The 26,570-nt window shown below is 41.7% G+C and overlaps 1 protein-coding gene across 1 annotated transcript in view; it reads left to right on the forward strand.

Annotated features, from left to right (window-relative positions):
• The first annotated feature begins 2,463 nt into the window (after nt 1-2,463).
• LOC146855284 (uncharacterized) overlaps nt 2,464-26,570 on the forward strand; it is a 123,190-nt gene continuing 99,083 nt past the window's right edge. The window contains exons 1-2 of the mRNA XM_085651109.1: nt 2,464-2,534; nt 4,441-4,521. Of these exons, the coding sequence (XP_085507235.1) occupies nt 2,464-2,534; nt 4,441-4,521 (152 nt within the window). The remainder of the gene's footprint in view (nt 2,535-4,440; nt 4,522-26,570) is intronic.

Below are 26,570 nucleotides of genomic sequence, written 5' to 3' on the forward strand. Positions count from 1 at the left end.
GTGTGCGCTAAAATTATTTTGAATGCGTGAGTCTTATTACTGCGAAGAGTTTGCTCTTTTGGAGTAGGTGCAGATTTTGGTGCAGTGCTAATTCACAAATAGATACATTGAAATCTGCATCTGGCGCATCTTTGGTTTTCCTAAGGTAGTTCTGGCCGCGTATAGGGCTACCGTATGAGCATGCCAGTGAAGGTAGAGGACAGGGGACAGACATGTGTCCCGTCTTCATTGCAGCCCAGTACTGCACCCCTCCTATGCTAGATAAACAGTGGAGTGATCATTACATTCCTGCCCTCATCGGGTGGGGAGTTTCAATATAACTGCACACATCAACAGGAATGAGCTTTTTGAGGTCCATTGCCTTTCAGACAGAAGCTCTCTTGCACAGGTTCTATAGGTCTTTATACCTCTGCACATCTTGATTTGTTCAGTGTTTACATAGTCCTCCAATCACAGACGTACTTAGCTGAACGTCTCTCACAATCATGTGCTTCCATACATACTAAACTGGACACTTGATACAATAATTGGATTACCTTCAATTCAATATTAGCCTTCAAAAAGTCCCTTGTGATGAAACATGTGTCGACTGTAGTAGCTGCTTGGTAGTCATCTGTTTGGCTGAATTGCTTGCCAGAACAAGTTTGCGTTACATCATTGTCTCCTATGTAACTCAATATCAAATGTACAGGTGTTTTCATACGGATTTCACCATTATATCGACCTAGATTGTTCTACTAATACAAGCTGTGAATGTTTGTCTTCTGTTTGAAGTTATATCTATATGAATTGTTATAACCATTTTGTATCTTTTGATGAATCATTATAAACAAACACTGTACTTGTACTCACTGGTTATTGTGGTTCTGACACACCTTGTCCATGTTATGAGTTATGGTTTACCTCCATTTCTTTAGAAACACACGTTGGAAGCAGAGTGTAGTCTGGTGTTGCAGCCTGCACAATATTATTATTGTTACTGATATTTGCATAGTTGGGAAAAGGTGGTGAAAAATAGTGGGGGAGACATAAATCAATCTACCAAGGTCCAAAAAGGAATACCAGACATCAAAAAAGGAGGGATGTTAACCAGATCTGGAACCACATTATAGAAATGACAGCTAAAAATGAGATTTCATCACAAACAGAGAAGGTCCATGTATGCAACAATATGCCAACTAATTCTGATATCAATATTTTAAATCTCTCTTCCAGAATGTAACTACTGATGAAATAGAACCTTTTGAAGAAGGGCTTGGGGTTCTGTCCTTCCAATTAACATGATTTACACAGGTACACATAGATCTCTTCAACTTTGTCCATAACATCAAACTACAAAATGCTTTCAAGATAAACCAGAATATCAATCTGGTCTCCCACCAACCACAATACTGTGTCTATCCAAGAAGTACTAGTTGTACATATGTTATTGTACAGTGAGATGGTGCCCCCAGACCAGTCTTTGAAAAAGCTACTGCAAGATTTGGATATTGCATCTGATATCAATTATGAAAGTTGACTCAAACTGAAATCAACATTTATTCCACCATTATAAATGGGAAACAATATTGACCTGTTTTGTAAACTAGTATCAAGTGACAGTCGCACACAAGAGGATCACTCTAAAAACATCCCTTCATACACCGTGATGACCTATCCCCTACAGAACATACAGCTCTACTGTCTCTGATGATAAATGATAATTTCATGATTACGGCGTCAGTTTCAGTCTGGCAAAGGGTGTAACATAGAGATTATGAATAGAGTTGATTATATCAATGAGATTAATAGACAACTTAATGAAATACTTGCATACATGTCTATGCTCAGTAAACCTATCCCAATATCATAAAAATGATTTTGTTGCAATATGCAACAATTAAGGGACTTATGTCTTGTCACCTATTTGGAATACAGATATTGAAATCAATCTTTTCCCCCCTCTGCTTGCATATAAATTAGCCCAAAAATACTTTTATCTGAACCAGCGCTGCCCTCCTGTGAAGTACTGTGGTACTCCCACACGGGCTGTTGCTCAAGGTTGACCCCCATGCTGCCATGGTACCATACAAACCTCTCTCCGGAATACCAAACAGACTACCAAGGTACCTGCAAAACATTTGCATAAAATAAAAAACAAAATGTAGGTTGGGTTTTCGTGGGGGGATGGGCATCTGCAGGGGTTGGGTGCCTGGCCAAGCTGTAGGCCTGTTATTTGAGATGTCATCAGCCATGTCGTCAATGATGTAATTTACCTAGTCATGAGCGATGTACATGTAAAGCCATAAGCAGAGCAAATTATAGTTAGCTCAGTAAACTAACAGGTGAAATGCAGTGTTTTGTTTTGTTTACTAAACTTTAGTTATTATTTTATTTCAACACCTAACTACAATGTCCCTTTTACCTTTGTTTTTGGTTTTTTTCCAGTGAATTCCTAGGGTTTTCTAAATGTTAGCTAAGATCATGGCCATCATTATGATGCTGGTCAGACGAGCGTCCGACCGACATTGTTTTGGGAACAGGACCCCCGACAAGTAGGCAGTGGTCCTGCTCTCTATATTACGATCCTACCACTCTATAGGTGGCCAGAAACATGCATTTTTGTTATGAGGCTTGTGCTGCGCCCCAGAAAAGGGCCTCAGCCCAAGCCTCAATGCAAAAATATATGTTTGGCAACATCCCTGCACCGTGTGCCAGGCACCATGTGGTGCCTGGCACAGGGTGCATGGATGTTCAGGCGCACCACAGGTGCCCCCCGGTCCCCATAGTGGAAGTTTAGGGGGGACAAGGCCCTGCTATGTGCCTCCAAAGTCCCTTTTCGCAGTCTTTCTATGGCGGTCAGACCACCATGGAAAGGCTGTCAGAAAAGGACATCGTAATCCCTACGGAGGTGCCTAAGAAAGCACCGCCCCTATTGTAGGGTGATACGCTCTGACCGACAGTCCGACAGGCTTCTTGAACCCGTCGAAGTGTCGGTCGGTCCCTCCTCCCGCTGCCTTCGACCGCCTACATCATAATGCCACGGTCGGACTGCAGCACCAGATGTTGGACGGACTGCCATTGACAGGCCGTCGGCAGCAGTCCGTCTGACATCGTAATTGGGCACCCTATTACCACGTCTAACTATAATGTCACTTTGACCCTTGTTTTTATAGTAAATTTATAAGTATTTTTAATTTATTATAATATCTTATTACTGTACGGACTATAATATCACTTTCACCTCTGTTTTGATCAGTGAATTTCAGATTTTTTTTATCAGATGCAGCCAAACCCCATCCTTCCCCAGTTGAGCATGGCTTTCGGCTGTGAGCAGCTGGGGGTTGAAAGCAGAGCTTTGCCTGCGGCCAAGCCATTTGGCTCACCCACCTCAGGATGTGGCCTCTGGCCAGGCCCTGCACCCAACACCCCTCGGGCAGCTAACTCCCCTGCAGACGTCATTCCCTTGCCAATCCCCACCCATCATTTTATAGTTTTTTGGGGAGTACCGCAAGCAACCAGATTGTTTATAGAATTACAAATGCCATGAATAATCTTAAACCTGTAAAGGAGATACAATGGCTCTGCATTATAATGTAATAATTGTTTAAGACCTGTCAGGTTTTCCAGAACTCTTGTAAATGGAGGAGTTATAATGTTTCTGCAAATTTAGAGATTATGCTCCTGAGGTCAACTATCATTTAAGGTAAGTAACTATTTGTTTCCTGGGTAACACAGTAGAGTATATTAAAATAAAATATTTGTTGGAGATTTTTTTTATAGATTTACTATCTAAAATAGTTTTCTTTTTTGTTTTTAAACATTGGATGAAGAGTGTTACCCTTAGGTTGTAAAAAACAAAGCTTTTAATCAGCCGCTGTCCGTGCAGGTAACAGCGCTGGGGCCTGTTTGGGGGGGATTTTGAGAGAGACGATGGCAAGGGAAACATAGTTATTTATTTAATTTTCCCTCTGCATCCTCCCTCGAAATACCCCCAACCCGGCCCAACCGCCCCACCGGTGTTACCTGGACGGACCGCGGCTGCTTTTAATATATTATCTTGTTGAAGGTTCTGAGCGCCTTCTGTGTTTTTAATTAAGTGATATGCAGGGTACTATCTTTACTACCAAAAACGTTATCAGGTAATGCTATTCTAAACGGACTGTGTGAGTGTTGTTAAAATAATGATGAAAAGACTAACAATATTGAGAAATTCCTAATATTCGATTACTAGATCTAAAGCTATTTGTTCCCATTTTCAGGCAAAAATAAGGATCTGACATTGGTATTAAAGAATTAAGGTGTACAGTGGTTTGAAATAATCACAGCTATTGTTTATAAAGCCTTAGGTCAAGTACATCAAAATAATGATGTTAGGTAGGATGCATTTCCCTAAATCGAAACTGACTTGGCATATCTCTATCACACATTCAGCTTTCTGTCTTGCATTCTTTTTTACAGGCTAGTTTCAAAGGCATTTACCTTCAAGCCTGGGGAGCAGGAAGAACTGATGTTTGACGTCCTCCTAGATGAGATGAAAGTGTATGTAGCAATTTCATTTCTACTTGAACTGTTGCACTTTATGTCAATTATTATTCTGCTGATAACATTATTTATACTTTTCTCACATTCATTTTTAATGTTCTCTATTATAAACAATCTGCACAGGTGAGACATTACCCCATTATTATTTCCCTTCCTACTATAAACACAATTTGTTTTAATTTAAAAGAAGGGGCTAGTGGCAAGGGTTGGCATTACCAAATAAAACGAATCACTGCAATATCCAGATGTGTACTAATCTAATCATTATTGTAAAAATATTTAGGGGATGATAACAATCTTTTAGAATATACTTGTGAGTTTTTTCGGCATAAAATCCCACCTTGCACATTATAGAAAATGGACTTTGCAGTGGTTTAATGTGCATTGGCTATGCAACATATATATGAGTGTGTCTAGGTGAACATTTTGGGCCGAACAATACATTATTTCCAGTGCAGCTGGTAGTCCATCCACAGTCCTGTGGGGGGATTAATTTCCATTGCAGGGCATTTATATTAACAAAGTGGTACGGTCATCTGCTCCCAAATTAATGGCCTCTTTGGGTTTTATGCCACTAGATAGTGGTTGACAATATTGACGTTCACATTTATTGCACTTTTTACATTGCCCACCATTACATCACAGGATTGGTAAGACTGATCTTATCTATAGATTGATTTACCTAGGCTTGCAATGCAAAAAAGTGGTTGGTCGATTAAGAGGGTGCAATTTTTTTTGTCATGCAATAGATTGCATCCAATATCATGACCCTTTTTGATGAATACTTTTTCAGTGGTCCAAAACGAAACAGTTGTGATTTACTTGTGATTAGCATGGTAAAAGTATGTTGCTAAACAAAAAAAGGTTAGTCTCTTATGATTTAAATAGTTTCATTATGTTTTAAAATTTGAGTATATTATGTTGGCTTTAAATAGATGCACCTAGACATCACACCAGTGAAAATCTGTATATGAAGAATAGATTACTCTTTGTACTTGTCTGACAGGGCAGATTAAAGTGAGACGGAAGGCGTGAATATGCCATTGTCATTACGAATAATAAATAATTTGTCGAAACAAAACTTGCAGAAAATGTGACTGTACAGTATAACTGTAGTGTAGTTCCTATATCCCTGATAGGCTCTGCGCATTGGAATAATATACACTAAAGTTTTGACATAGGACTGAGGTCAGTATGTCTCTATCGAGTACATTAAACTTGTGTGCCAGCTAACTCAGGGGTCACTAGAAAACTTCTCGAATGATCAAGAAGGGATTCGTTTCTGACAACCGCATAAACATGACAACTTTGTTTCCATTAGAATCGGACCAATATCAGAATCGTGGAAATAATAGATAACAGTTTCACTCAGTCAATCGTGCATGCTTCGTTTCTACAGAGTTCCACAGAAATAGATAGACAGGCGTTTCAATAAAAAGGGTTTATTGAACAGTCTTATTTCTTGTGCAAGAGATATGAACTGTACAATCGTAAGACAGAATGCAAAGTAAAATATGTACAGCGTTTGCAATAAGATAAAATAATACTGCAATAGCATGGTTTGTAGCTATGACAGATATTCATAAAAATACATTCCTAAATAACACAGGCTAAAATGTTAATATTCATCTGATGCTTCTAGCTCGTTCTACCCCAGTGTACCTAACCTAAGTGTAGTACGAGGTAAGAAGTAGGTGCTGTTTGTCTATAGTCTAGTTTGGCTATAGCTGCCAAGATTTGCCAAAAGTCCCTCTCTTTCTAGTCCGCTTCATACCTTAGAATGAGTGAGGTTGGAATCTCTTTCCGAGTCTTGAGCTCTAACACCCCGCAAGGGGAGTCAGAAACACTGGAGCTGGATTCTCTGCGAGCAGGATGACAGCATCTGGTCAGTGCGTCAGGCGGGGACTTGACTTCCTTCTGAACTTGCTGCGGCAAGCCGCGTCGTGCAAGTAGGCAGCCGAACCGTGGTTTGCCATGGTAAGTGAAGGTATATTTATACCTTGAAGATGTTTAGGAATGCCAGTATTGATGTAAAAGTTGGGCAGAAGAACGTCATGTATGAACCCCTAAGGAATAGATTTTCATGCATAATAAATGAATTCTTGGAGAAATCAATATCCAAGCAAGGGGAAGTCCTAAAGGCTTAAGAGTCTTTTGTTCCAAGAACTCGTTGTGACGTAGATGAACGGATGTAGGTGGCCATGCCTGTATTTGGTTAGCATGGATAATGCCTAAATAAGGGTAGGATTTCTATGCCTAAATATGGGCAATGCAAATTGTGCCTATATAAGGACATAAATCCGGAAACCTATATACGGTATCTAAATCGACACACAACACCCACTCCACTTTCGTATGAAGGACATTACTAAATCCTAAACATGCTAAACATAGCTAAAATATAGCTACATATAGATGGCTAAGAACATGTCTAAAAATACATTGTAAAATGCATAAAAACTGTTGCCATGCATAAAAATGCACTGGTGCTGTACATATAAAGGCAATGTTTCATCATAAGCATACATTTTCATTGAATGCTAAATGAATGAACATACATATATATATACATTATGAAATGGCTCGTAAATACAGAAGAAAAAAGGCTGAAACCATTTCATGCTAAGTTAAATAAATCAATCGGTATTGACAAGGTGACATACTGTCTCTGAAAGGGTATCAAAGAATTCTGTTCTCTATGAATAGTTCTACTATAAGAGGATTACTGTGCCATAAAAAGAAAAATCCAAATTTGGAGAAAAAAAATTAATCATAGGAAAAAGTTACAAGTTCAGTCTTTGTTTTGAAAAATGAAGGCCAAATTCAGAGTCTTCCCAGTACACAGTGTGCTGAATCAAAAGGCAGTGTATGGGGATGGAGAAAACATGAAAACTTCTAATCCTGTAGACAAAAAGTCGTCTACCATTGTAGGTGAAAGTTGGATTACCTCGTTTATAAGACTAACCGCACATAGATGAGAAGCATCGCCGTCAGCATTGGTCGCATCAGCAATGTTCCTATCGGATGTTACCTGCGTGCCTGTCATTTCCTCTCGTACCTCAGCAGTAGCAATTTGCGTCTGTGAGATCTCAATGAATGCCGTCATCAGAATTGGTAGTCGCTGGGGACAACACACAGCATGGGCCGTTACCGGGTCCAGCAGAGTATCGATATCCGTAGGCATGACTGATGGGAGTGTTAGACAGATGTCTAGCATGCATTCTTCACCGCAAAGCATGCAGCTTAGAACAGGTAAGATGCAATCTTGCCAGATTGGTCTGAATGACAGAAACCATGCGGTATTTAAGTCTCGTCGACGAGGTAAACCTAAAATTTGAACAATGAGCTCACAACACTTCATTTCCAATAGAGCTCTCTCTATGGTGCTCGGAGTGACGCTGAAGATTTGGCTTGCCATATCGGAGCAGTAGGAGCAAAAATAGGATCCCAGCAACGAGTCCAAAAAGTAGTGGCAGTCCGCCAAACACAGAGTGCACGAAGTTGGGAATTATTCCGAGGACTGCTTGAAAGGGTGCTAACAGTCCTGAACACACGGTCTTAAATACATGTACAATACCGCTCGTATCAGACATGTTTAAGATACGTTCCAACATTTCTGAGAAATGTATAGAGCTGTTTGTTTTCAAAATGGCATGTATCTCGGCAGAAGTCCTTGCGACGTGTAGATCATAGGTTTCTTTGGCCGAGGTCAGTGGCAAAGTTTGTTGTAAAAGAATGGCTTTCATTCTGCTTAGAGTATCAATTCATATAGAAGAGATGTTCAGTGAAGGCCATAGAGGCGACTCCCTGACTGTCTGTATTTGTGGAAACAAGACTTGCATACAGCAAGTGACCCTGGATGTAACCGTTACTAGATATGGGATACCTGGCAACATGCCACAGCAGCTGTGATCATTCAACATGCCATTTGAAAGTAGTCCAAAAAATTGGTGTAATCACTGCAGCTGGTGAGCCTTGCAGGTGACAGGATAAGTTTGTAGTGGAACCATCGCAGGCCCTGTGTAAATAAATACCCTGACATGGGAGAGAACCGCTTAGTGTGTTTTCACAGTTTGTACCGCTAAAAAATACCTCACGCCCCCCACTCCAACATCTAAGTGTTTAAGGTAAATCCCAAGATGTCTTGATGCATTCTTTACCCACCTTTCATATTTGCCTGCTGGTATATGTTTTAGGCAATATTGAAAATGGAATGTTGTAACATGCAGAGTAATTTTACCATGTATTATCCACTCAGTAGCTGGTTTTTCTGCCACCGTGAAGGGTAATTTTTCCAGTTTTGCAATGCTCAGCACTGTACAGTCTGCTCCCCTTTGTGCCAATTTGATCTGTTTATCAGTGAGATTGAATTCTGAAAACAGTGATGTAGTGTTGATTAAACGCCAAGACACATAGCCTGAACGCAAGTTTTGGAGCGTCCAGCCTAATAGCATTATAGAACGTAATTGAGACTGATCATGCTGCAGCATGACCAAGTCTTGTTCCATGATGTGTATGGCAGAAGACACAATGCTGTCCAATGAATATATCCTGGACGACAGAGTTGTTAACCCATTGTCTACTACAGAGAGAGATTTCTCTAAATTAATACGATCAATTTCTCGTATTCTTTCTGCAGTCTCTGCTTGGGTAATCTTCCATATTTCATTATAAGCAGCGTAGATACCGGCATATATGAAACGTTTTTGACATGGTTTTCTCGGTCTGCGCCTTCTTTCAGTAAAGATAAGTGTTGTTTTACATCCTGCAGTGTAGCTTTCTGTAGCCAATCAAGGCAGAGTTTCCCTACACTGTACGTTGTTACTACCCCTGGATGCTGTCTTTGAACATAGCGTGGGTCTGGCCTATTGATAGTGAAACCCTGTGTTTTGTTCAGGAATCGATCTTGACATTTGTTTGTGTCTGTGGGCCAGAGCAACCATTTTTTCCATTCTGGATCTGATCTGTTGTGATGCAAAATATTATGTACGTCGACCTCCCACCGTGTAGTGCTATTACTTGCAGGTATAGGTATGGTCGGTGTGTTCATGTCTTTGATCTTGACTAACCCAAGGCAAGATGTTTGTTGGACGGTGTCATTCAAAAACCTAATTTACTCAGGGATGATACGGGCTCTAAACAAAGCTTCTACCCCCTGCACTTGCCAATCTTTTGTACCCCAGACAGATTTTGTCTCAATGTTGTCTTTCCAAAAGTCGAAACCCTGTCTAGACAGTTGGGCAATAAAGGCTGCAAAATAATTCTGTTTCGTATTGGTTAATATATTTTTAGTTCCCGTTTTGTTCATATTCTTACAATAAACCGACTCTGGATTTGATAAGATGATCCCTGAAAAATATGGAAATTTCATTGCAAAAGTTTTTGAGCTACCCTTTGGAGGTGTAGGACAATGTTCCCATTGGTTATACATAAATACATTTCTAGGTGATGCAGTTTTATGCAAGGAATGATGACCATAGTGATTATAACGATACATTTGTTCATAGTTTGATGAACCCTCTAAATATTCATGATTTGTGAATACTGCAGACATCTCTAGATCAGACATCATGTTATTAACAGTCTCGAAGTCCCAATCATTAGATAAAGGTACTAGTTGTAATAAAGTCACTTAATGAAATTTTAAATAAGTGTGAAATCTTCAAATGTTCCGACGGGCCAAAAATGTCATATTTAGTTCTGTCCCAAACTAGACCCTCTGTTATAGGAATGGCTGTGATGTTCACTGCTGACAAGTCTCTTGCTTCACGATGGGATGATTTGTGTAGCTGGAGAAGTAAGTTCACTCTTTTACTTGCTGTGTCAATTTGAATATATCTTCCATTTATCAGCATACCCAGAGTTATTACCAGAGCTAACCAAAGTAAAAAGAAGAATATTCCCAAAACAATCCATAGTTCAATCCATAGTGAAACCAGATAAGTTTTTTACAGGAGATGAAAAAAGTCTGTTGCTTGTTCTTTGAAAGTTCTTTGTGCTGGAGTCGTTTCAGGTTCGCTGGGATCCTCAGAAAACGTATCAAAGTTCATGAAATAGCCAGAGGCAGTTCTGTCAATGGTTGGAATTGCATCAGGATTCGTCGAAATCGTTGGAACCAGTTGATCACTTGGTCCTTTATTTCTCACTGTACAATCTTCAAAGGTGATAAGTCTCTCAGTTTGAACCTCTTGGATTATAGCTAGCGGAGTGCGCCTGCTACATTGTCGGTGTCCACTTGGCCTACTGTTTAGTATCGGCCACATAGTGTGGTTTGATCAGGTCGATGGACACAAATCATTTCTCCTTTTTACCAGCAAGGGGCGGCAGTAGTACTGTTCTTGATCCGTGGATTGCTAGGACAGGTACTGGTTGTCTGTAAGAAGGCCCAAATTCCTTCTTGTCCGCGATCTTTTCTCTGACTAGATCACCAAGCTTTGGGATCCAGACAGGCCTTGCTGGGACGCCAGTGGTGGTTGGCTTCAGGAACACGTTGCTTTGTTTCGATCTTGGTTCATTTAAGTCCTGTAAAACAGCCAAATGATCTTTGATATAAAACTTTTTATTTTCCACCACTGTGCCTTTCATGTCAAGGTCCGGAATCAACATTCTAGTTCCAAATAGGACTTCATATGGAGTGACACCCCCTAGAGAACTTCTTGGCAAATTGTTTAATGAGTGTTGGACCCCATAAATATGTTTGACCCACACATCATCCAAACCTAATACCCTAGCTGTTATAGCCTGCTTTATGTCCCGGTTTTTTATTTCCACAACAGAATTTCCCTCAGGATGGAATGGAGAAGAATACAATGCTACAGCCAAACTGGCCATGGCTTCTTTGTAAGCTCGCGAGCTAAACGCAGAACCCTGGTCAGAATGTAGTGTGCCAATTGAATATGTGCCGATAAAGACTCGCAAATCTTTTATAACACTTCGAGCGTCAGCCGAGCGCTGAGGCCACATCCAAAGGAACCTCAATTTAGTGTTTGTGAGACTGCATTTGTCCACAGGGATGGCTGCATGTAGATAGTCTAATGTTGTCTAACAATGGTGTCTGTACTGGGCTGGTTACGTTGTATACAGGTGCCTGGTGGCATTTTGTACTGCGATCTCTATTGCAGTCTATGCATTCATTGATAAAAGTGTGAATCAGTGTATTCATCCATGGCCACCAGTACATCTCTTTTAGTTTTAAAATTGTTTTAGAGATCTCCTGATGTGTCAGACCCTCTCCCAGATGTGCTTCATAAATCAAAGTTGCTCTTCGTTCTATGTTTGGTATTACCCTATCCCCCACGCCAGGGATTCGAGCAAACGGAACGCTGTTCGCATCAATTATATATGAGTATTTGAGTGGAAACCTTTTAGGTAACGCTGCACCGCTGCCTTTTCTTGAAGCATTGACAGCCAGTATTATTTCACTGTCCATTTTAGTTTTTGAACGAGTGATTGCAGCTACAGAAGCCGTTTGCACAGCCCCCTTCGCGGCTTCATCAGCCAATGAATTCCCTTCAACGTAAACGCCATCACGTTGATGACTCAGCATGTGTACTACGAGAGTGTTTTCTAGTCCGTTTCGCAACTGAACTACTTGTTCCCAAAGCGTTTTATGCTTGATTGTGCCACCTTTTGCATCTTTGAAACCATTCTGAAGCCATTTCTGTAAATATTCATTGTATGATTGAACACAATAAAAAGAATCGCACACTATGAGTGTGGGGAATTTGCGATCCGTATTTTCAAGTGCCATTTTAAATGCTTGTAGTTCAGCTCGCTGAGCTGTACAATCTCCTAGAGATTGCGTTTTTGTGACCATTTGTCTGAATTTGCCATCGAGCATACGACCTTTAATGATCACGCATGCTGCACTATAAGCTTGCTTACCCCCCTAGCGGGTTGTGCAGATCCGTCAATATAAATTATAAATTCATACTGGTCAAGAGGGAGAATTTCAGTAGGCAGAGGAAATTTGTGTTCGTATTGCAGGAAAGCTTGTGTTTTTAAATAAGGATCAAAAACATATTCAACATCAGTTGCAGCAAGATAATTAACCCACTGTATCCATTTTGGATGTAAAGCTTTTGCATTCTGAATACTTGCTTTTGCAACTGCCTCTAAGGCTGGTATAGGGGTTATGACCATAATGCGTTTCCCCTGTGCTAGGGCTCTTTCTATTGCTACAGCGGTTTGAACTGCTGTCCGATTTTTTTCTGGCGATGTAAATTTCATTTCCGCTTGCGTATACAAATGTGATTTGTATGCAATTGGTACTTTCTCACCTTCGTTAAAAGTTAAGTAGGTGAATCCGCATTGACCCGGAATGATTCGGATCGCTAAGTTGCGTACGTTACGCATGTTTGTAAATGTTTTGTTGCTAACATGTCAGCTTGAAGTGAACGCAGGATATCTGTGTGTTCCTGTGTCCAATTTGTGAATTTAAAATCAGGTTTGATTAATTCGTAGAGAGGTTTAACCCTTTCTGCGTAGTTTAGAATGTATGTTCTTCCAAAATTTAGGAAACCTAGAATCGACTGTAAGTTTTTCATTGTTTTTGTAGGTTGAAGCAGCGCACACTTTTCTAAAAAGTTGGCTGCCAGGCTTTTGCCTTCACTTGATAGTTCATATCCTAGGAAAAGGACTTTGAGATGAGCAGTTCTCGATTTTCTGAAATTGAATTTGTAACCTTCAGAGGTGAAGCTCAGTATAATGGTATTCACCCTGTTCAAGTGCTCGTTCAGGTCATCATCTGTCAGATAGATAACAACGACATATGACAATGCCTTGTCATCATAAATTTGTAGTAACTCTGTTACCCTTGCTGAGAATAACCCTGGACTATTCTTGAATCCCTGAGGGAGACGACAGAATTGACGCTGTGTCCCCATTATTGAGAAAGCTGTCAAATACCTACTTTCAGGTGCAATGTTTTGACAAAAGAAACCGTTAGAAATATCTAATGTGGTTTTATATTTTTTATGCACAATGGTATTCATTAATGCTGTACTATGTGCATTTTGTACTGCAAATGTTTTACAACAAGAGTTTAGTTGTTTGTAATCCAAAACTAGATGATATGGATTGTCTGGTTTGGAAACAGGAAACAAAGGATTGTTCATTGATGAGGTGCATGTTTCAATCAACCCTTGGTATTCAAGTTGATCTAAGATCTCCCTGACCTGTTTTTTAGCTTCTTGCTTAATTGGACACTGCCTTTGTGCAGTTGGTTGATTGTTTAACTGGATCTTATGGTGAGATGAGTCCTCATCCCATCCTACATGATTTTTGTATGGTGCTGGGGCTTGGGCCACTGCCCATTTCCTGGCATAAGTATATTTTAAATGTACTGGAACATGGTTAGAGAAGGCTGCATAATGACGTATTCTGATGTGGGCACTCTCTGACAAATTCTGGTGGCCAGTCCCGTTCTGCTAGAAGTATATCATAACGCTTTGAAAGTCGCTCCCAAAAGAGTGCTTTCACTTTTCTTGGTATGTCTCCCTCCATCCGGAGTGTTATTTCATATAACCTTTGTGGAGAACTAACCCTGGTGTCTACAGTTTCAACTCAAATGCCTTCATTCAGGTCCACTGTCTCCAGAAGTCCCTTCAGGTTCTGGCGAGCTATTGATACTTCTGCTGCGCTGTCCAACATTGTCTGAGCCCATTCTCCATTCTTGAGTTGTGTTCTCAGAATCCTCGGCATGTCTGATCTTCAGACCTGCTACTTCCTTCTTGGAGAATTGAGGTTTTGGTTTGTTTTTCTGAACATATTGATCGTCTGTGGACTTCACGCATTTTTCTTTTCGATCTGACCGTCCTCTTATTTCGGATGTCTGTGACGATATCTGAAAGGTATGAGAGGAACGTGTATCAGTATCTTGATACCTGTCAGGTTTTCTCAAATTATCCCTATTCCTGAGGTTATACCTCCTTTCAGAGGGCTCCTTTTGAGGAGACCTACCTCGGGATTGAGAATCTTTCTCTTTTGAATGTTGTTTGTTATTTTCCCACTTCTTTTTAGAAGAGGTAGGATTGTTTTTAGTAAAGGCCTTTTCAGGACTTTCAGACAGTTGTGGTTTAACTGTGTAATTCTATTACATTTTGTATCTGATTAAGTAATTCTACGTCTGACATTGCTTCAATGTCCGGTTAAGGTGTGTAGCCGGCTAAAATCGGCCATGTTGCTCCTGGTCTACCTAGTGGACCAAGCCTGGATGTGATTGTAATGTTTTAGGGTGCCTTTAAACCAGAGATCATGCTCCTGGTATGTGAGTGGAATTTCAATATCCTCGAAAGGAATATATTCCTCAGGTGGTTCATCTTCTTTGTAGAAGTGAAACCTTTTAGTTACTGGATTTGATTCTGCGAATACTATTCATGAATAGAATACCTCTGTCTGGTGAGATGTATGTGCCTCTATCACAAAACCTGCTCTACCACCTCTTGGTGTTAGGCCATGTTTTATACGTTTTAGAGTGATGGCTCTTCTTAAATTTGGAGCGATGATTTTCGCATTTTCATCGGTTTCATTAAAACCTGTATAATCAAAAGCTGCTGCGATATCGTCGGGTACAGCTCCACCAATTCCTGTGTTATTATCCTCGTTTTGGGACATTTGTTTAATGAAAATTACAGAGCAAATTTCAAGGGAACAAAGATAAGGTGCACAATATTTTGGAACACTGGATCCTTCAACGTTGAACAAACCAAACAGCTAATACATAGGATTTTTGTCCTACTCAGCTATGGCGGATATTATCCCTACCCACTCCAGGCGTCTTATGGAGTATTATGAGTAGGAGTCTCTGAGAAAAGCACGACTGAGTTACCTCAGTATCTAGCATTAAATTAGTGCCTTACCAAACCGTTGGGCGCCATGTAGTGTAGTTCCTATATCCCTGATAGGCTCTGCGCATTGGAATAATATACACTATAGTTTTGACATAGGAGGACTGAGGTCAGTATGTCTCTATCGAGTACATTATACTTAATTACTTGTGTGTGCCAGCTAACTCAGGGGTCACTAGAAAACTTCTCGAATGATCAAGAAGGGGTTAGTTTCTGACAACCGCATAAACATGACAACTTTGTTTCCCTTAGAATCGGAACAATCTCAGAATCGTGGAAACAATAGTTAACAGTTTCACTCAGTCAATCGTTCATGCTTTGTTTCTACAGAGTTACACAGAAATAGATAGACGGGCGTTTCAATAAAAAGGGTTTATTGAACAGTCTTATTTCTCGTGCAAGAGATATGAACTGCTACAAAAGACAGAATGCGAAGTAAAATATGTACAGCGTTAGCAGTAAGAGAAAATAATACTGCAATAGCATGGTTTGTAGCTATGACAGATATTCATAAAAATACATACATAAATAACACAGGCTAAAATGTTAATACTCATCAGATGCTTCTAGCTAGTTCTACCCCACTGTACCTAGCCTAAGTGTAGTACGAGGTAAGAAGTACGTGCTGTTTGCCTATAGTCTAGTTTAGCTATAGTTGCCAAGATTTGCCAAAAGTCCCTCTAGTTTCTAGTCTGCTCCATACCTTAGAATGCGTGAGGTTGGAATCCCTTTCCGAGTCTCGATCTCTAACACCCCACAAGGGGAATCAGAAAAACTGGAGCTGGATTCTCTGCGAGGAGGATGACAGCGTCTGGTCAGTGCGTCAGGCGGGTACTTGACTTCCTTCCAAACTTGCCGTGGCGAGCAGCGTCGTGCAAGTAGGCAGCTGAACCGTGGTTTGCCATGGTAAGTGAAGGTATATTTATACATTGAAGATGTTTAGGAATGCCAGTATTGACGTAAAAGTCGGGCAGAAGAACGTCATGAATGAACCCCTAAGGAATAGATGTTCATGCATAATAAATGAGTTCTTGGAGAAAATAATATCCAAGCAAGGGGAAGTCCTAAAGGTTTAAGAGTCTGGTTTTCCAAGAACTAGTTGTGACGTAGATGAACAGATGTAGGTGGCCATGCCTGTATTTGGTTAGCATGGATAATGCCTAAATAAGGGTAGGATTTCTATACCTAAATATGGGCAATGCAAATTGTGCCTATATAAGGACATAAATCGGGAAACCTATACCGGGTATCTAAATCGACACACAAGATAACGTTGGTGCTCTCCTTCACAGTATCAATTTATATTAACCTATTTCTTGTTGTCTATGACACAAAGCATTAGCTGGATCTGTCTCAATACTTAAGGATCAATGGTGCCTCATGATAAAATGGCAGGGTGCACAAGCAGATGGTTATTCCACCATGCCACGGAAGTATGAGTTATAAGGCATACATGCTTCATTTCTGATGCTTTAGTCTCAACTTCATATAAAGGGTTACTTGCTTCTACCACAAAATCACAGTTGCCCATATTAAAATTGTCTCTCCCTGGTCCAGTACCATCTAGTCTATCTCTCCCTTGTGCAGGGGTTTTAAAGTGTGGTAGAAAGTTTTTGTAGGAGTCAGGTACCCCTGGGACAAACTAAGATAAAGGGTTCAAGTTTTTTGTGAAAAGAGATTCCCTCAGAGCTTCAGCTCCGCCATCTGATGACGCTTCTACCTGATCCATTCCTACCAAACCTTTAAAAGAGAACCCCTCCTGTGTTGACTCCAGAGGTAGGGCCCTCCTCTTTTGTTCCACTGGGCCTGGGCTGCCCCAGCCCAGCTGCAGTGTGAAAAGCTAATTATCAGATGCAGATTATCTTTACATTCCTTACTTTGCCAGGAATCAGGTAAAACACTGCTAATTGCCCTATTGTGTGTGGAGGAGTCTGATCCCTCTGCTGAAGAGGAGAGTAACTAACTTGGCCTAGCAGGGGGACAAAGGCCTAGAATCTGGTTCTGAGTGCAGCCAATGACAAATGTCAAATCTGAAAGTACCATTAAGTGTGTAAATGAAATATTGGGGACTGGAAATTCATACTCATGGTGCATGTTTTCCCCTAATTTTGTACTTGTTTGACCCTGTAGACCCAGTACTGTGAAACTGTGGTTTAGTGCAGTTTTCACCTATAATGGATGCACAGCATTAGCACCACAGACCTTCAATAAGCACTACAGACCTACACTATTAATGACCACTCATATTTTAAGGCCTACCCTAATTTAGCACCACTCTCTGAAGAGTCCTTTCTGTGAAAGGCTACCCGTGCAACAATACTAGGTTGAACAAGATGGTAGTCTCACGTTTGCAGTCTGCACACATGTGCACACTCGTGTGCACATGTGTTCACGTGTAATCAGCCAAGAGTCTCTTATCCTAGCTGTTCAGCAGCAGCCTTAGTCTAAATGACATGCACTATCCATTAGCACGCTCAGTCCAGCCACCATGAATTTACCATGAGTGAGTCTCAGGTAGCACCAGCAGGAGAAGTGAGCGAAGTGCTGCAAGTGAATTATTTGGGTTGGGGCCTGTTTGACCACTCACCTTTGCTGATTCAGATAGGCATGGGTGCGAGGTCTGGACCTAGCTGGAAATTAAATGCCTGGGATCTACACGATCGGAAGGTGGTGGTTGGTCTTAGGATAGACACCAATATTTATTTAAAAGAAAATGAGAACATGGTCACCTCCAAAATAACACTATGGGAGGCTTTTAAGACAGTCTTTCGGGATCACGCACAGTATCAGGTGGCAAGGAAACGTACATGCAGCTCCCTAGATTCACTAGAGAACCAATTGCAGGAACTGGAAAGCACGTTGGGTCATGAACCTGACACTTCCACTCTCTGGCAGCTGTCACTCCTTAGAAAGGAATACTGCACCTTGGTGCAGAAAAGTGCAAAAAATCAAATGTGGCAACCCTTCACAAGCTATATGATGCTGGAGGGAAGGCCGATAGACTGCTAGCCTTGCTCGGGAAAATAGAGATGGAGGCCAGGTGGGTACACTGGGTGAATGGACCAGATGGGGACGTGGCTGAGTCAGATAAATACATAACTGGGGCCTCTGCTTGTTATTATAAAGAGCTGTATACGGCCTGGCCCTTGAAATCAGCGTCGCAGATCACAGCATTTCTAGAATCAGTCACCACTCCGATGCTAGAAGTGGAGACCCATGACACATTAGATGCAGGGATAACTCTAACAGACATCAGAAATCCTATAGTCCATCTCAAAGCTAACAAAACCCGGGGCCCAATGGGATTCCCATGGTATTTTACAAGAAGTATGCTGACCTCCTTGGACCCTGGCTTCTAGACATGTTCTTGGAGGTGAACCAAATTGGAGCTCTCCCCCTGATCTTTAGACGGCAACTATCGTTGTTATACACAAGGACGACTAATCCAGGGAATACTGTGGCTCATACCGTGCAATATCCCTATTAAACATTGAGGTTAAGATATTGGCTACAATTTTAGCCACCAGATTGATACAAGCCATTACACTGCTCATCCGTAGAGATCAATCGGGCTTTATGCCCAGAGGATCCACCTGTTATAACCTGAGACATGTACACAATTGGATTAACGAAATAAGGGGTCAATCGGAACCCCATGTCCTACTAGCACTCAATGCTGAGAAGGCATTTGAAACCGTGCATTGGTCCTTCTTAGAACTTACTTTAGTTAAGTTTGGTCACGGGGAGCAGTGAGAGTCAACGGGGTGATGCCCCCTGAGTTTGCAATTGGTCGAGGGACTCGACAGGTGTGTCCCCTCTATCCTCTCCTATTTGCCCTTACAACAGAATTGTTAGCATGTAGGATCCATGATCATTCAGAAATCTGGGGTTTTGTGTCTTGGGCAAAGAGCCACTAGAGGGGAAGAAAATTCCCCTCTATGCCGATGATGTTCTTCTCTACGTCAACAGGCTATCATCATCTCTCCCCCTTCTATTCCAGGTACTTGACGAATATGGGAGCTGTTTTGGATATCATGTTAATTGGGATAAATCACTTCTCTACTTCCCACAGGGAGATATCCTTGCCCTCCATCTTCCCCACCATCTAGTGTGTACTACTCTGGGATTTAAATGCTTGGGTATATTTCCGACACGCAAAGAGGTATGCCATGAACGCAACTTGGGGAGAATTATACGTAATTGTCGAGAGGGTATGGGTAGATGGCAGGTACTGCCCTTCACATTATTGGGAGGGCAGCAGTAGTTAAGATGATCTCGTTGCCCAAGTTAGTATATATACCCTTCATCATACCTACTACCAGATCCCTCCCGATACTTTCACAGTAATAGATAGTGATCCACATACATTCTTGCGGGATGGCAAACACCCTAGAATAGCCCTTACCACGCTCCAGCTTAACCATTAAAATGGCAGTATTGCCCTACCGGATATTCGGGAGTATTGGAACATTCCCAATGGACCCCACAATCCTGCCTTCAATTATCATATGGGGGTCGAGGTATTCAACGTCTCCTTCCTGCCACCAGGGTGGCAATTGGGATCTGGGCCAAAGCCATGATATCTATGGGGTGGCAGGGCAAACCCACAAGGGAAACACCATTGTGGGAGAGTAGATGGCTTTCTGAACTTGGTAAATTGAGGGGTTTCAGGGCTTAGGACCTGATAGGGATTACTAAGGTGGGGAATCTTCTGGAAGGAGGCCTCATGCCGTTCTCCTCATTAAAGCATGAATATGACATGCATGATACCAATTACTAACAAATGCACAAATGAGGCATGCATGGAAAGCTGAGGGGTTCCCTGGTAAGGGAATCCTGGAGTTTGCACCACTGGAGGGGAGGCAATTGGGGAAGGCCTGGAGAGGAGGCTATTGACGGAAGGCTTAGGGAAGGGAGCAATTTTCTTCACATATCAGGCCCTTATTGATAATAAACCTGATACTTTGAGGGGCTTGGGAGGGAAATTGGAGACGGATATGGGAGACATGGATGATATAGATTGGGAGGCAGCCTTGATGCACCTCTGTGAGGTAGCATAAAGGTGAGGCTCCGGCTGATCCAGTTTAAAGTTCTACATCGAGTCTACTATGATCGCCGATGGCTTCATGCCATGGGCAAGGCACCTGATCCATCCTGCCTATGATGCAAAGACATTGAAGGTTCCTTCTTCCACAGAATATGGAGCTTTCCCCAAATACAGACATAATGGAGAACCATCATGGAGGAATCCCAAATTCATTATTCTGGGTATTCCCAATGATATAGACCTACAACAAGCCCATTTGCTGTTTTGTAGCTTTACCCTGGTGGTGGCCAAGAGAGATGTAGCCCACCATTGGGGTTTTGTGGAGAGCCCTACAATACAGGAGTGGAGAAACGCTATGGATATGTTAATTGGCTTGACATCAGTATGTGAGGGGAAGGGGGTCTAGTTGGGGGGTATTAATTGCAATGTTTACTTACAGGTACACCATGGCAATTTCCTGTATGTTGACAGACTGTTCGTAAATGCTGTCTTGTTACTGAAAATCTCATTACAATATATATGTAAAACAAAAAAAGATAAGACTTTAGAATTTAGCATCATGAATCCTATGGCAAGCCACTGTGGTTCCATCAACATAGGTGAGCATGTTTTACAGCCTAAGCACTTCTAATTGGGATGTGACTCTGTGAGTTCTGCAGAATATGCATGCCTTCCATGAGTTTCCAGGGAGAGCAGTTTCAAGAATTGCTGGCATAGACTTTAAGACCCCAGCAGATTTGTACTGGGAGAGAGAGCGAACTCTGACATATTTCATAAAAATTGCCAGCTGCTTGCTTGTGCTTTTCCCCTGAGTGGGTAAACAAAAGAACAATGTTCACAAGGAACTCATTTGAACTGGCAATATATACTTATGCAAGACAGTTATAACTTGCTCGAGTTAATCAAAAAAGCAAACCGGAGAATACAGGATGCAATCTTTCAAGTGATTCTGTAAATATGTAAAACATAGAAAGCCCACACGACAATATATCTCAATATGGCTCACTTCAGCCGAAGTGAGTGTGATTTATTTCATAATCACAGTAATCAAAAACGTACCACAAAGTGAATAAAGAGAAAGACACTTTTCAAAGTATATACATTATGTACATATTAAGGTGATTTTAGTTAACCCCAGTGGAGTGACCATAACCTAATGGTAGTGCGAGGAGTTTTTCTATGGTGACTTGGAAAAGGAGACAGTTATTGGAAGTAAAAAGAGGAATTTGGCGTTTGTAATACAGTGGATCATATTTATGTTATTTTCATGCTCTCTCTTTATGAAGTCGATGACGTTTCGACCTTCTCTCGATAGTGGGTCTCTTCAGGACAGGAGTGCTGGGATCTAATGGAAAAAATGTGGTGTAAAGCTTGTGGTACTGCATGAGTATTAAACAAACGATGTTAGGGGCAATGGTGAGCAGTTGCTTACCAGTAGTTAGACATGAATGGAAAAGGTGAGTGTCTTCTGGAAGATGGTGTCAATTCCCATGTGGTCCAGGAGATAAGGATATACCCATTAAAATAATTATTTATTAGGATGGCCAATCAGAGGATTTGTGACTGTACTTCTCATTCGGTGTGTTAAGGTACATGCTTACCCGAAAATTCAACTACGGTAATCAATGGGTGCAGCTTCCACAATGTGAAGCAGGGAATTACGCAGTATTTAAGTGAGTCTCGGCCGGTCCGCTCTACTCAATTATCGGGACCGCCAGACTGCTTTGGCATGTATATTGCAAAAGGGTAACCTCTGTGATCTATATAACAAAGGCAGGGTCAATATCTTCACGACTCTCGTGCCACAACAATTAGACAGAGCGGTGGAGGGATATGAAATTGACTCACCGAGGTAAGCTCACGGTTGTCCGCAAATCAATTACACGGTATTTGGCCACACAAGCTGGTGAGAATAAGTTGAACGCGGTGTCAGGGATTGGGTATACCTGGGCATAGTCTACATTTGTGGACATACACATAGTAATTACTTACTAGATCTTCGTGCGGTGCGTTTTTGTCGGCCCGGGTCCTGTATGAAGGATGCCTAGCATTGGCTACGTTAAGTAACGTTGGCTGAGGTCTGCACATGCGCAGAACGGGCTAAGTCGAGTAATTCATGGTGGCCATTATTAAAAGTGTTTCGGTGATTGTATCACATGAGTGGACGGTGTGATACCTGTACTGAATTCTATTAAATGTACTTGAACTCCATAAGATAATGAATAGTAGAGACCGGTGTGCTACCAATGCGTAGTAAAAGGTGTGGAGCCATAACAATATATCAGAATCATACGGCCACAATAACGGCGGCCATTACTAAGAGGGATTGGGCAAATGTATCATAATGGTGGTTAATGTGAAAACCATATGCGGATTTCTTTAATCTTCATGGAGTCCATGGGACGGTCTGAATGTATACAAATTGTTGTGCCTGTGATCTCTGTAAAGGCTATATATGTACAAACACTTTGCTCAAAAGTGCAAACTAGTCATCATCATCAAAAGTACTTTATTCGATTCACAGTATCATCAAAGCATAATTAAAATACTAAAAACATTAGTAAATAAAATACATACAGTGCATTGATCCTCATAATATTTACAGTTAGCAGCAGCAAAATTATGTAACAGTATGCTCCATTTACACGATTGGAAATCTTCAATTGATTTTGTCTCAGAAGTTTATAATCCCCATGTACAATTTTTTTGCATTAGGTTCCATAACGTGACAAGTGCAAATTTCCTCGTCCTTGCTAAAAGCACTTATAATACATTGATCATCAAATTATTTACAATATACGCTGGCACAATTTTGTGGCTTATGCTACACTTACGTTGATTGGGACTCTTCGATTAAATTTATGGCGAAAATTTTAATCATAAAGTGCCAAGTGCAAATTTGCATGTGCTACTAATTAAAAGTATGCTAATTAAACTATTGACAATGCTTGAATGATAACAAGGAATTCATTAAGATTGGGGGGTCGATAAAATATACCTTCAAAAATCCACTTTTTATAATACACATCCTGGTACCTAGGTACTAGTCCCTAAGGATACCCCTGGTTTAAAATAGCTGATATTGTCTTTATAATTTTAACCCTTCCTTCCTTCTGATAAAATTTGTAGTCTGTAAAAATCTGCTAACACCAAAGGCAATGAGTTTTGAGGAGTCAGTTTTTAGTATGCGCAACATGTCATTATATTTTCTGATGTTCAAGCTTCTACCTAGGGGTTTTATCCACTTTCGTCTGGGATTTGCATATTTGGGACAGAAGAATAGAACATGGGCAATTTCCTCCCTAACCCCCAGATGGCACAACATACACGTAGAATCTTTATCTCCATCCTGTTGTTGTCCTCATTTTGATGTAAAGGTTTTTATCTGCAATGTACCATACCTGAACTTCAGGTATAGGATTTTTGTCAATTGGGGTTCAATATCATCCAAAAATGATTCGAAGTGAGGAGTTGTTTTGAACATCAGAAATTGGGTTGTGAGGGTTCCTGATGTGCTATTTGAGGTGACTCTATGCCAAATAAACTTCCAATAGATGGTTTTAATTTCTCGCTTTGAGTCAGACGTCAGTAGGCTTGGGTTTTCCCAGAATCTACTCAGGTTTAAATCAAAGAACCACTTACGAATATGTGCCAACCAGGGGAAAATAATATAAGTGTCAAGTATCAGTAATTCACTCAATGTTTGTCTATATGTTTCTAATTCATCGGTGGTCCAGATTCTTACCCGGTATGACAGGGTCATCCAGATTGCCTTGTGTTCAAATCGTTTTATAACCAAATCATATATTAGCGGAGTCAAGGGAGTGTTTTGGGGGAGTGCCAAAAATCTTCTTAAAACCTTATTTTCCCCCACAATTAGAGAGGAGAGATTTACCCCACCCCACAGTTCTGAGCCATACAGGGCTGCGGTTTGCGCTCTGGATTTATAAACTTCTAGGGCTGGTGTAACTTCCATTGACATAGTCGCATATTGTTTTCTGATTATTGGAGCGGGATTTTGCAATAGGATTGATTTTGATTTCTTTATCTGTGGGTTCCATGAAAGTTTTGAATCAATGGTTACCCCTAGATAAACGAAATTAGAGACACGCTCTAAGGTCACTTCATTCAGCGCTACGTGTCTAGTTGTTGCGTGTGTGTTTCTACTACGCTCTCATTGCCTATGGGATGACTGTGACTCTCCGTTTCTGTAATTTCCTTTTCTTGTATTTCCTCCAGGTTGGGTGCTAGAGGTGAGTATCTATTAGAACACTCTATATTTGGGATCTCCCTGGGAGTAGGGCTACCCTGCGACCCATTTTATTAGTACCCAATTCAGATGAAATTAACTCGCAGCAGCTGGGTGTTATCTCCAATAAGGGTGTAGTTAATGGTTGTGCAGATGTCATATTTTGATCTCTGTGAACCAAAATAGTGGAATACTTGGTCTTATGACGATTGCTTTTTCCTTTTTGCTAAAATAAGATGGAATTTTGCTTTTACCCTTAGTACTAGGCTCCTTTCCACTGGCCAGCATAGTTTCCACTTCTTCAATTAAGCCGTTGATAGCTGCTAAGGTGCAGTTATCAGCTGCAGATTTGGCAGGTTTGTAAGTCCTGGCTATCTTTTTCCTTCCTGACATCACCTCTGCTGCTTTCCTTTTCCCCATTGCTACCCACACAGTTTCTGGTGGACCTGAATGCTTGGGTATTAGATCTATTTGGGGTTTGATAAACTTAGATAAACAAAAAGTGAGCAGTGGAAACTATATTCAGCCTATAGGCAACCTAGATTAGGTAAATACTAGAAATACAATGTGCATCAAGGGCCGGAGCTCCTAATGGTCTTTCAAGAGGGCAATGAATATAATAAGCACAGGGTTGCATAAATGTTGCCCTTTAGCATCAAAGCTTAAAACAATCCTTAGTCTAAATTGCCAGAAATGATGCAATAAGTCCAGGGACCTTGATAGGCAACTTGCTGCACTGAGAGATTGTAAATATGTATGCAGACAACTCAAATGACACTTGCCAATTATATAAGAAACATATGGACCATGCCAAGTCACTGAATGATATTTGACGATCTTACCTCAGCAAACCACATTTAGGCAGGAAAAACTCAAAGGGAGTGGCCCAGCCCAGCCTCTTCCGGACCCTGATGGCAAGGACGGGCCCGCACTTGGCGATGCAGGAGCCCCAGGGGGATTAAGTAAGCGCCTCCAGGCGCTGCGATGACGTTGGCGGCTTGCACCAGGTGCCAGGAGCGTTGCTGGGGAGTGTAATGGAGCACTCCCCAGGTCTCCAGGGCAGAGAGGACGGCAGCAGCAGACGGGCATCCCGCGATGCGGGAGCCCCAGGGGGATTAAGTAAGCGCCTCCAGGTGCGGCGATTACGTTGGCGGCTTGCACCGGGTGCCGCGAGCGTTGCTGGGGAGTGTAGAGCAACACTCCCCAGGTCCCCAGTGCAGAGCAGACGGCAGCAGCAGATGGCCATCCCGCGATGCGGTAGCCCCTGGGGGATTAAGTAAGCGCCACCAGGCGCGGCGATGACGTTGGCGGCTTGCACCAGGTGCCACGAGCATTGCTGGGGAGTGTAGTGCTCCACTCCCAAGGTCCCCGGGGCAGAGCGGAAGGCAGCAGCAGACGAGCGTCCCGCGATGCGGGAGCTCCAGGGGGATTAAGTAAGCGCCTCCAGGCGCTGCGATGACGCTGGCAGCTTGCACTGGGTACCGCAAGTGTTGCTGGGGAGTGTAGTGCAGCACTCCCCAGGTCCCCAGGGCAGAGCGGACGGCAGCAGCAGGCAATTACATGACCAATCCATTCGCTAACAATATCAAGTGCTGCAAGCACTTCATAGATGACATTTTCCTTCTATGGGAAGGCACTGAAGAAAGTCTAGATCTTTTCATGAATTACTTGCACCAGTGTCAGTCAGCACTAAGATTCACCTATAACACCAGCAGAGAGAGTATTACGTTTCTTGATCCACTTATAAGATGCCGTAACAATCAACTCAGCATGACCCTCTATTGCAAACCAACAGATAGAAATACTCTTCTACAATATAATAGCTTCCATCCCAGGGCCCTGAAGGATGGTCTACTATAAGGACAATCCCTCAGACTCAGGCGCATCTGCACAGAAAAGAAGA

The sequence above is a fragment of the Triturus cristatus genome, chromosome 4_1 (genome assembly GCF_964204655.1).
Source record: "Triturus cristatus chromosome 4_1, aTriCri1.1, whole genome shotgun sequence".
NCBI lineage: Eukaryota > Metazoa > Chordata > Amphibia > Caudata > Salamandridae > Triturus > Triturus cristatus.